At 42.0% G+C, this 12,978-nt stretch overlaps 1 protein-coding gene across 3 annotated transcripts in view; it reads left to right on the top strand.

The window, feature by feature from the left end:
- Positions 1-567: 567 nt before the first annotated feature.
- LOC117508619 (arfaptin-2-like) overlaps positions 568-12,978 on the top strand; it is a 36,114-nt gene continuing 23,703 nt past the window's right edge. Inside the window, exons 1-3 of one of the 3 annotated variants that reach the window (XM_034168418.1) lie at positions 568-862; positions 950-1,079; positions 12,506-12,614. In XM_034168418.1, coding sequence (XP_034024309.1) covers positions 981-1,079; positions 12,506-12,614 — 208 coding nt within the window. In that variant the 5' untranslated portion in view covers positions 568-862; positions 950-980. The remainder of the gene's footprint in view (positions 863-949; positions 1,080-12,505; positions 12,615-12,978) is intronic. The other 2 variants (XM_034168417.1, XM_034168419.1) reach the window with 2 other exon arrangements.

Here is a 12,978-nt window from a genome sequence, read left to right as displayed (position 1 = left end):
ATGGTGACGCATTGGGAGGCGTTGACGCGTCAGGCTGACGCCTCTGGTGTGATACCCCATTACTCCCATCTCTGGGACAGACTAATGAATTCTGTCAGGTCTGCAGCAACCTCATAGGCTTTTATTTTGAAATAGAAGCTCTTATTGTGGAAATGCGTATTGATTCGATTACCTTGCTGGTATCATGACTTAAATCCTCATGAAAAAATACATAAGTGTGCCAAAGGACGAAAGCCAGCTCTTTCTGGATTTCAAATGACGCTCCGGATCCACAAACACACTTGCCTTTTGTTATTTGGATTCTGTTCTATTCTATTCTGTGGGCTGTTGGTGACACCTTCAGGGCTCTTCCGGTACTACAGCGACAGGATGAAGCAACGTCAGCATTGCATGACGTGGAATGTGGTGCGGGAGGGGGAGCTTGACGATGATGCGAGGAAGGGTATTATACTTCAAAATAAGAGCATCCATTCACAGTGTACGCTGCCACACTTTAGCTGAAAAATTATATCAGATAATGTAGCATACATGTAGACGATTGTTTGAGAAAGTTTTCTTCTTAAAGTGCAACTGCTGGCCATACAGCAGTATTGAAAATAAAACAAACTTTTATTTTGAAGTGATGACTAAACCCGTTGCTATCGGACTGGATGCAGAGATGTTCATCTGAATTATCCAACAAGGGAAGTAAACGACAAGGATAAAATACCATGGATTTTGTGTTGCATAGATATAGTTAAAGTCGCAGTTTAGTATTTTTATCAGTGCTATATGTGTAAATTTGTTCCTCGGTCGACTGGCTCCGGTGTTTAGGAAAGCCACATCAGCACCGCTGGTATTAGTTAGCCACCTTAGCATCTATGTAAGCTGCAGTTTTTGGTGTGCTTACAAAGCCATTTCTCCTTAAATTTTTTTTCAAAGTGCAAACGTGATGGTGTGTTTGTGTCAGTGTCTTGTGATGTGTTTGCAGAGATCTCATTATGGCAGACAGTATCATGAGCAAAGCTGCTACCATGGAGATCCCCATTAACAGTAACGGAGACACGGGGAACCTGGCAGAAGATGACAGCCTGGAGCAGGTCTGTGTCCTCTGAAATCTGCACAGTTTTTAATCTTCACCCTGTGCTTCTATGCAAATTCTTTTTCACGTAACGGCACAAAGACTGATGCTGTCAGGCCAGTTGTTACCGATCTACTGACAGGCCTGCAGCCACAGTATGCACAAGAGCTCTGTCACCATTGATTGAATTTTATTTGTAGAGACATATACAATACGTGTAAATTAGGTAATAACCCTGTTGTGTCTGATGGTTTGCGGATGTTCATCCTATTATACGGTCGCAATTTGAGCTTTACAGGTGACTCGTTAGCAGAGCCAGTAAAAAGGAGTTTTAAAATGGATATTTGCAACCGTATAACAGCATGAACATCTGGAAATCGTCAGACACAAGAGGGTTATTCCCATTCTAATCCAATTCCATCATTTGCACGGTTTATTTTTCTGTAGGTAATTCAGTCGGCGAGGTTTACCGTGAAGCACTATTGCTCCAACAGCGGTCAGGGCGCGGAGTAATCATCAAATGTGAAAATCCATCAAATGTGATACGGTAATTCTGTGTCAGAATCCACATCAATACTTTTGTATGGTAGCTTAAATTCACCCATTTCGGCAGCGGCGTCGGCACGCGACTTTCTCTCACTCTCGGCTAACAGCGCCATTATGATATCTGCGTAGCAGCACGCGCAGCCGGTGTTCTGTCAAATTGTGTATCTCGTCACATAAATTGACAGTTCCGCGCCCCGACAATATTGCGCATGCGCAGTTACGCAGAGGGCTGGCCTGTTGACAGGAATGACATCTCGTCAGAACACCGGCCAGGGCGCAGAGTAATATATCCAAATGTGAAACGGTCAGATATCTTGCTACTGTTACCCCAATGTTATACAGTCTGAAATCTCAAGCTTAACCAGATCTGCCGAAAAAAATGTAAATGGATACAGGATAACACAATAAAGCACAATTCACTTGTTTCCATTGTGGCCCAGAAATATCACATACTCGAGGAGCAAGAGAGATGGATTATGAATGTACAGTAGTGTTCAGAATAATAGTAGTGCTATGTGAAGATTAATCCAGGTTTTAAGTATATTTCTTATTGTTACATGGGAAACAAGGTACCAGTAGATTCTCACAAATCCAACAAGACCAAGCATTCATGATATGTACACTCTTAAGGCTATGAAATTGGGCTATTAGTAAAAAAAAAAAGTAGAAAAGGGGGTGTTTAAAGGTTTTAGTCAGTTTAGTCAGTTCAGTTAACGTTGATAGGACTTATATTTTTGGAGAAGCTTGTCAGTGGATGTTGCTAACTACTTTATGGACTCACGCACCATTCCAGCAGGGTGGTAAGTCATGTTTATATTAAAAGCATGAGTGCAGTGAGTGATTTTAATTTAGTAAGTTCAATGTAAGTACATAATATAATTGTAAATATGTTAATAAATACACTAAAAATGCATGGATGACACAAGAAAGTGAAAACACGTATTTCCATTGTGGTCTATACAAAAGCAAATGACAAAATAGAAGTTAAAATAATAGTGTGTATATGATAACAAGAACCTTAAAATTTATAAATACACTCAACAAAAATATAAACGCAACACTTTTGGTTTTGCTCCCATTTTGTATGAGATGAACTCAAAAGATCTAAAACTTTTTCCACATACACAATATCACCATTTCCCTCAAATATTGTTCACAAACCAGTCTAAATCTGTGATAGTGAGCACTTCTCCTTTGCTGAGATAATCCATCCCACCTCACAGGTGTGCCATACCAAGATGCTGATTAGACACCATGATTAGTGCACAGGTGTGCCTTAGACTGCCCACAATAAAAGGCCACTCTGAAAGGTGCAGTTTTGTTTTATTTGGGGGGGGGGGGGGGGGATACCAGTCAGTATCTGGTGTGACCACCATTTGCCTCATGCAGGCCAACACATCTCCTTCGCATAGAGTTGATCAGGTTGTCAATTGTGGCCTGTGGAATGTTGGTCCACTCCTCTTCAATGGCTGTGCCTAAGTTGCTGGATATTGGCAGGAACTGGTACACGCTGTCATATACGCCGGTCCAGAGCATCCCAAACATGCTCAATGGGTGACATGTCCGGTGAGTATGCCGGCCATGCAAGAACTGGGACATTTTCTGCTTCCAAGAATTGTGTACAGATCCTTGCAACATGGGGCCGTGCATTAACCTGCTGCAACATGAGGTGATGTTCTTGGCTGTATGGCACAATGGGCCTCAGGATCTCATCACGGTATCTCTGTGCATTCAAAATGCCATCAATAAAATGCACCTGTGTTCTTCATCCATAACAGATGCCTGCCCATACCATAAACCCACCGCCACCATGGGCCACTCGATCCACAACATTGACATCAGAAAACCGCTCACCCACACGACGCCACACACGCTGTCTGCCATCTGCCCTGAACAGTGTGAACCGGGATTCTTCCGTGAAGAGAACACCTCTCCAACGTGCCAAACGCCAGCGAATGTGAGCATTTGCCCACTCAAGTCGGTTACGACGACGAACTGGAGTCAGGTCGAGACCCGATGAGGACGACAAGCATGCAGATGAGCTTCCCTGAGATGGTTTCTGACAGTTTGTGCAGAAATTCTTTGGTTATGCAAACCGATTGTTTCAGCAGCTGTCCGAGTGGCTGGTCTCAGACGATCTTGGAGGTGAACATGCTGGATGTGGAGGTCCTGGGCTGGTGTGGTTACACATGGTCTGCGGTTGTGAGGCTGGTTGGATGTACTGCCAAATTCTCTGAAACGCCTTTGGAGACAGCTTATGGTAGAGAAATGAACATTCAATACACGAGCAACAGCTCTGGTTGACATTCCTGCTGTCAGCATGCCAGTTGCACGCTCCCTCAAATCTTGCGACATCTGTGGCATTGTGCTGTGTGATAAAACTGCACCTTTCAGAGTGGCCTTTTATTGTGGGCAGTCTAAGGCACGCCTGTGCACTAATCATGGTGTCTAATCAGCATCTTGATATGGCACACCTGTGAGTTGGGATAGATTATCTCAGCAAAGGAGAAGTGCTCACTATCACAGACATCCATCCTGTTTGTGACTGTGCTATGATAAAGAACTGTGCCAAGAACTCTCCCGAAGAACTGCATGAACTCTGATATCAAACCATTGAGAACCCAGCTGTATCAAGTCCTGCTTAATTGGAACTGCATTACCACACGCAGCACTTGACCTCTGACCTTTGGGTACAACTTACACTCAACAAAAATATAAACACAACACTTTTGGTTTTGCTCCCATTTTGTATGAGATGAACTCAAAGATCTAAAACTTTTTCCACATACACAATATCACCATTTCCCTCAAATATTGTTCACAAACCAGTCTAAATCTGTGATAGTGAGCACTTCTCCTTTGCTGAGATAATCCATCCCACCTCACAGGTGTGCCATATCAAGATGCTGATTAGACACCATGATTAGTGCACAGGTGTGCCTTAGACTGCCCACAATACAAGGCCACTCTGAAAGGTGCAGTTTTATCACACAGCACAATGCCACAGATGTCGCAAGATTTGAGGGAGCGTGCAATTGGCATGCTGACAGCAGGAATGTCAACCAGAGCTGTTGCTCGTGTATTGAATGTTCATTTCTCTACCATAAGCCGTCTCCAAAGGCGTTTCAGAGGATTTGGCAGTACATCCAACCAGCCTCACAACCGCAGACCACATGTAACCACACCAGCCCAGGACCTCCACATCCAGCATGTTCACCTCGAAGATCGTCTGAGACCAGCCACTCGGACAGCTGCTGAAACAATCGGTTTGCATAACCAAAGAATTTCTGCACAAACTGTCAGAAACCGTCTCAGGGAAGCTCATCTGCATGCTCGTCATCTTCATCAGGGTCTCGACCTGACTCCAGTTCGTCGTCGTAACCGACTTGAGTGGGCAAATGCTCACATTCGCTGGCGTTTGGCACGTTGGAGAGGTGTTCTCTTCACGGATGAATCCCGGTTCACACTGTTCAGGGCATATGGCAGACAACGTGTGTGGCGTCGTGTGGGTGAGCGGTTTTCTGATGTCAATGTTGTGGATCGAGTGGCCCATGGTGGCGGTGGGGTTATGGTATGGGCAGGCGTCTGTTATGGACGAAGAACACAGGTGCATTTTATTGATGGCATTTTGAATGCACAGAGATACCGTGACGAGATCCTGAGGCCCATTGTTGTGCCATACATCCAAGAACATCACCTCATGTTGCAGCAGGATAATGCACGGCCCCATGTTGCAAGGATCTGTACACAATTCTTGGAAGCTGAAAATGTCCCAGTTCTTGCATGGCCAGCATACTCACCGGGCATGTCACCCACTGAGCATGTTTGGGATGCTCTGGACCGGCGTATACGACAGCGTGTACCAGTTCCTGCCAATATCCAGCAACTTTGCACAGCCATTGAAGAGGATTGGACCAACATTCCACAGGCCACAATTGACAACCTGATCAAAACTATGCGAAGGAGATGACTGGTATCCCCCCCCCCCAATAAAACAAAACTGCACCTTTCAGAGTGGCCTTTTATTGTGGGCAGTTTAAGGCACACCTGTGCACTAATCATGGTGTCTAATCAGCATCTTGATATGGCACACCTGTGAGGTGGGATGGATTATCTCAGCAAAGGAGAAGTGCTCACTATCACAGATTTAGACTGGTTTGTGAACAATATTTGAGGGAAATGGTGATATTGTGTATGTGGAAAAAGTTTTAGATCTTTGAGTTCATCTCATACAAAATGGGAGCAAAACCAAAAGTGTTGCGTTTATATTTTTGTTGAGTGTACATTAAGACAGTAAATCAGCATTAAAAGATTACATAATTAACAGGAAATAAAAGGGTTGAGTTCCTTTTCTAAAAATTGTTGAGGTCTTAGGTTCTAAAAATGCCATTCCACCTTGTTATACAAGCTTAATTTATTGTCACCCTTGAAAAATGTCAGCTACCTATTTTATAAACACTACCCAATCTAGAGCCTGTGGATCCCCACGGGCAAGACGCTAGTATGTGTGTGTGTGTGTGTGTATATATATATATATATATATATATATGAAAATAAGTATTTGAACACCCTGCGATTTTGCAACTTCTCCCACTTAGAAGTCTTGGAGGTGTCTGAAATTTTCATCTTAGGTGCATGTCCACTGTGAGAGACATAATCCAAAAAAAAAAAATCTGGAAATCACAATGTATAATTTTTTAATAATTTTCTATTGGGTTTAGGTCCGAAGACTGGCTAGGCCACTCCAGAACCTTGATATGCTTCTTACGGAGCCACTCCTTTGTTATCCTGGCTGTGTGCTTCGGGTCACTATCATGTTGGAAGACCCATCCACGACCAATCTTCAATGCTCTAACTGAGGGAAGGAGGTTGTTCCCCAAAATCTTGCAATACATGACCCTGGTCATCCTCTCCTTAATACAGTGCAGTCATCCTGTCCCGTGTGCAGAAAAACACCCCCAAATCATGATGCTTCCACCCCCATACTTCACAGTAGGGACGGTGTTTTTGGGATGGTAGTCAGCATTCTTCTTCCTCCAAACACGGCGAGTGGAATTAAGACCAAAAAGTTCAGGTCTGGAGACTGGCCAGGCCACTCCAGGACCTTGAAATGCTTCTTACGGAGCCCCTCCTTAGTTGCCCTGGCTGTGTGTTTGAGGTCATTGTCATGCTGGAAGACCCAGCCATGACCCATCTTCAATGCTCTTACTGAGGGAAAGAGGTTGTTTGCCAAAATCTCGCAATACATGAGCCCATCCATTCTCCCTTCAATACGGTGCAGTCATCCTGTACTCTTTGCAGAAGAGCACCGCCAGAGTATGTTTCCACCCCCATGCTTCGTGGTTGGGATGGTTTTCTTGGGGTTGTTCTCATCCTCTAAACATGGTAAGTGGAGTTGATTCCAAAAAGCTCTATTTTGGTCTCATCTGACCACCTGACCTTCTCCCATGCCTCCTATGGATCATCCAGATGGTCACTGGTGAACTTCAAATGGGCCTGGACATGTGCTGGCTTGAGCAGGGGGACCTTGCTGCCCTGCAGGATTTTAAACCATGACAGCATCATGTGTTACTAATGTAATATTTGTGACTGTGGTCCCAGCTCTCTTCAGGTCATTGACCTGGTCCTCCTGTGTAGGTCTGAGCTTTCTCAGAATCATCCTTACCCCACAAAATGAGATGTTGCATGGAATCCCAGACCGAGGGAGATTGACTGTCATCTTGTGTTTCTTCCACTTTCTAATAAATAATCATAACAGTTGTTGTCTTCTACCAAGCTGCTTGCCTGTTGTCCTGTAGTCCATCCCAGCCTTGTGCAGGTCTACAGTTTTGTCCCTGGTGTCCTTAGACAGCTCTTTGGTCTTGGCTATGGTGGACAGGTTGGAGTGTGATTGATTGAGTGTGTGAACAGGTGTCTTTTATACAGGTAACAAGTTCAAACGTGCAATTAATACAGATAAAGAGTGCAGAATAAGAGGGCATCTTAAAGAAAAATTAATAGGTCTGTGAGAGCCAGAATTCTTGCTGGTTGGTGGGGGGGGTCAAATACTTATTTTATGCAATAAAATGCAAATTAATTATTTAAAAATCATACAATGTGATTTTCTGGATTTTTGTTTTTTTTTTAGATTCTGTCTCTCACAGTTGAAGTGTCCCTACGATAAAAATGACAGACCTCTCCATTCTTTGTAGGTGGGAATACCTGCAAATACTTATTTTCCCCACTGTAAGATGAAAATTTCATACCCCTCCATGATTTCTGAGTGGGAGAACTTGCAAAATCGCAGGGTGTTCAAATACTTATTTTCCTCAAAGTATATATATATATATATATATATATATATATATATATATATATATATATATATATATATATATATATATATATATATATATATATATATATATATATAGCACTGTGCAAAAGTTTTAATAATAAAAGTAGTCTTTAATGCCCCTCTCCTCCATCCCTTTTTAGTGGCATGTCAACACAAAATCAGTTCCAACAAATGTGAATATGTGAGCTATATTTTTTAATTCCGTACTACTAATAATAATTTCTTTGTAAGTGTACTTGCAAGTAGAATACCACAAAACAAATGCAAATGATCATGCAATATTAAAATTATTGTAAAACATAATTACTCATATTTAAGTTACAGTTTTCAGCATTTTTGCAGATATCTGTATCATCCATGTACTTGTATAATGGCTGATATTTCTGCAGCTCTGGGTGTAGCAACTTACTGGTCGTCAAGTTCCACCTTCACATGCTCATTTTTTTTTTTTAAATGAGCTTTCTCTCCACTGCAGCACACAGCTAAATGCAGCGTCTCTCCCTGCTGCTGGACTCTGGAAATTTTTTCAGTTCAGAGTTATGGAAGAACTTCATCAAAATCCTTCATTAAATAATCCACAGTTTGTCCTGTGTCTGTAGCTGCTGTTACATTCAGAAATCAACAGGTTTTTTTTTTACAGATTAAAGGCTTCATGTTCCCAAAAAGCTCCATGATTCCTCAGAGAATTGGAGTTTCCTTCTGGATTCTTTCTGGATTTGGTTTTGAAGAAGAGAGCAAATGCTATGTCCATTAAATATTAATGTATTTTTAACCTTTCAAACATTATTCCTGACCTATGCATAGCATAAAATTACATGAAATAGAATAAATGAAGTATGAAATTTGCATCATATGTAAATTAAATTGCCTCACGTTGGTGCTCTTACAGTAGATTACAAAACATTACAAATCTTGAATTTCTTTAATTTATTCTGCTTCACATAGACTCATTGATGTATGAGAAGGGCCCTTCATATGGAGCTAATGGCCCCTTACTTTGGGCACTGAGGGGCTGTTAGCCCATACCACGCTTCTAATGCTGCGTTTACACATAACGACGACAAGTCACGAATGCCACGAAGTATACATTCTTGGCTGCTGATCACGAATGTGATGATTCAGGGCAGAGGCGTCAAGTCTCCTCAGGAACTGTTGCAAACTGTTACCACGCGTTATGATTAATGGCACATGTTGCTGGAGAATTATCAGGAACCATTACGTACGGTCAAGAATAATGGTCCGCATTATTCCGCTTAACGGCGCATCGTTAAGTTCTGTCACGTTGTGAATGAGATGAATTGTCTCCACACACACACCCATATTCATCCAACTGTTGCTAACAATTCAATTTCAGAAGAACTTTGTGACTGCATGCATAGTTGGGCTTTGTGCCATGAAGTGGCGCAGAGAGGAGGAGGAGGAGGAGACGGACAGAGCCAGATGTGTGGCTTCAAGCGGCTTTCGTCTCGCGCGTTTTCCCAAACATCAGGCACATGCAGCAGGTGGAACACCTGCAGGAGCGCGCTGAAGAGCACTGAAATGAGACTTTTAGCTGACTTGGTGTCAGCAATCACACTGAATGCGGTGCAGCAGGGTTTAATTGTGCGCGCGCTTCTTCCTCCGCCGGACTGGAGGAGGTGCAGAGATGTCTGGCTGCACGTGAGTCTCCTCTCGCTCCTCTAGTTCCTCTGGCTCAGACTCATTCTCCTGCTCATCGGTTACAACAGCAGGTAGAACACCTGCAGGAGCATCCTGAGGAGCTTCAGCAGGAACTGTGGAACGGCTGACTTTGCATCACTGTTCCTCTTCGGCATACTGCATCAAACTGAACGCTGTGGAACCGAGTTTAATTATGCGCACGTGACGGAACACTGATTCGTCGTGGCGCGCAATGAAATGTGACGCCACGTTACAAGTCATGTCAAAACTTGACAGTCTCCGTGTCACTTCGTAATAACGCATGACAGCTCCAAGAACCATCACAGGAACCACTACGAACGCTGTTACGTTCTATTAAGGATCACTACTCATCAAGACGGATCAATACGCTCAGTTGTGACCTCCACGACATGAGACGAAATGAGGGTGGTGTGTGACATTCGTGGAAGATTTTTTGACAGGCAAAAACATGCTCCACGAATATCAAGAATATCACGCACCAACACGCACTATTAACCCCTTAACACCCGAATTTATATAGCTATATATAAAAAAATTTTTGTGTGTGTTTTTGCCTTTAAGTAGATGGTAAATAATGTTGAGATTATTAATTTCACTTTTGCAGAAAAACTAGATAGTAATATTGGGTATTCTGGTAATGACTTTATGTTATAATGTTATAATAATAATGATGGTATGTTGCAAATTTGCGACAACGGGCATACAGGTCAATTTGGTAAGTTGCATATTTGAGTCAGAGATTGTAGCATATATGCGACAATGGGCCTTAAGGGGTTAAGAAACCTATTCAGATGCTCTAAGTCACGTTAAGAATGTCAGGTATCTGTCACGAATGATAGAAAAATGACATTCGTAACGCATCTTGCTTATGTGTAAACGCACCATAAAATATGAATCACTGTTTTATAGTTTGAAGCAAAGTCTCACCTACAGCATTACTTGATTTGTTAGACATCACAAGTTCAGCCTGTCAGTGCTGAAGGCTGCTGTCCCGCAGACTGGTTGACCCCTATCTATTACGCAGTTTTATATAAAAAAAACAAACAAAGTAAATAAAAGCAAATCTATAAACAAAAGTGTTTTTCTTTTCTTTTCTTTTTTTTGTCCTGATGCTGTCAGGACACGTGTTTTGAAATGAAATAGGTGTTGGATGTAGTTATTGTTTTTGCACTTTTAGAATTGACTGGAAGTTTGTTAAAGTGATGACATGTGCACTGGTTGGCTCCTGTCAGCTGTTCGTCTTTCAACTCTGGATGATGACATGCGAAATGCACCAGCGCATTTGTTGTTTCTAAAATGCTTGACCTTCATTTTGCGCAGCTTGCATATTGAATTGATCGTATGAACGTCCTTCTTACCCAAAATATGATAGAATCCAAAATGCACCCAAAGGCTTGCTTTTAACATTCACTCAGCGGGTTGAATTTGTTGCTGCTCCATGCTAATGAGGGTTAATTTGCCAGCGTGGTACAAACTGTTGTTCTGAAACTGAGAAGGACACATAACAGCAACTCTACATTTATGGCAGTGAAGAGAAACAGGAGAAAAGCGGTTATATTTACACACAAACGAAACAGAGTTTGCAGCTAGCAACCAGACTGACGTCACGGTGCAGCTCTATTCTGATGGGCTGTCACCCCCACCACGCAAAAACAAAACTGAACAGATTGAAACATCTTAAAAATAGGTCAGTGTTAGCCATCTTTGAACTTTTCCAAGTTCTGTGTCCTAAGAATTTTCCCAGTTAATTTGAACACTGGCAGTAATAGAACTGGACTTATGCTGAACACAGACAGATGGACAATCCAAATAACTTCAATGAAATTAAATAAATACATATATTTTGTAATTCTATTAATTGCAGATGATTAACGCCTTATCTCCTTCAATGGAAATCAAAAGGAGGTTATCCAGAGTTTCTTCTTTCAGTCTGTTTCGGAAGGGGGTCTTAACCCTCTTCATAGTAGAAAAGCCCCTTTCACAGTTTGATTCATGTACTGAAGTACAGCAGATGAGGAAAGAAAGAACTTGTGTAAAATTGCCTTTTCTGAATTGCTTGTAAGTAATTTACATTTGACCTACCAAAAATATGTTCTGGTGACTAAACTTGTGATTTGGTAGCCCGAGGGCCAGTGCTAAAATGTAATAGCATCTGTCCCTGGGTAGGGTGTTTCCCATCTGCTGCAGTTCCAATTGATTACATTTTAAATTTTTCAGAACTCTTCGAAAGAGTTTTGGGGCTGTTCTGCAGAGCGCCTGTTTAATCTTAAATAGCAAATCGGGGCATGTTTTGAAACATAATGGTAACTTCTTGATCCATCTTTGTCAATCTTGAACAAACTTGATATGCGTAGTAGTCGTGGCCATCATCGGGACCAAATTTTCTTACTGTTCAAAAATTTCATCCAGATTTCCAAAATCGCTGCTATTGCGTGTTGACGTTTGGGTTTTCGTAATCGTGACAGCTTCAGTCATGTTCAAACATCTTTAAACAGGGTATTTCTCGTGAGTACGTCTTGAATCTTATTTGATTACAGTCCGCCAGGGGAAAAATTTGAAGCCTAAGCAGTGTTTGTTGCTGTTCTAGCCGAGGGTGCAGCTCCTTACTTTAGTTTTTCAGGCAGGTTGCCAGGTCTGCACTTTATAAGTGACTCAGTTGCCAGGTCTGCACTTTATAAGACAGGCAGTTGCCACGTCTGCACTCTATAAACCCAAGGCAAGCCGGATTAAGCCGTTTCATTCTGTTTTTGTGCTTCTTTTTTTGGGGGGGGGGGGGGGGGGGACTGTGGGCAATTGTAGTAGAACGGTGCAGGGTTCTTTGTAAATATTTTTCACCAGATTTCTGACAAATAATCTTGATTGCCAGTCTGTTGTAATTTTAGGACTTGCAGCAGGTGATGGTGTCTGGACCCAATTTGAATGAAACCAGCATTGTCTCAGGAGGTTATGGAGGACCTGCAGGAGGCATCATTCCAACCAGCACCATAAAAGGTAGAACCAGGAAATCTGAATGCTATTTTCCACAATTGATTTTTTTTTTTAATTGCATTCTTTTTTACATCCAAATTTTGGAAAAAAAAGACCTAGAAACAGTAACATTTGATTAAACTATTTATTAAGTGTAATTCAGTGCAGCATTGCTATTCACTGTATTGATTGATTGTGCTGTGGATCGACAAAAATAACTCTGCAGTTACTTTACCAGGTGCCAGGTCACATTTCCAACTTCCATTTGCTCTCTGTTCAATCCAAGTTATGGCTGTTTTATGGTATTTCAAACCCATGAGCTTGTCATTTTTACATTTTGATGTGTTTCACTGTAGAGACTTGCTGACTCTAAGGCTCAAGGTTTATT

This window comes from Thalassophryne amazonica, chromosome 4 (assembly GCF_902500255.1).
Source record: "Thalassophryne amazonica chromosome 4, fThaAma1.1, whole genome shotgun sequence".
In the NCBI taxonomy this organism is placed as follows: Eukaryota; Metazoa; Chordata; class Actinopteri; order Batrachoidiformes; family Batrachoididae; genus Thalassophryne; species Thalassophryne amazonica.
This window is presented reverse-complemented; position numbering and strand designations above follow the sequence as displayed.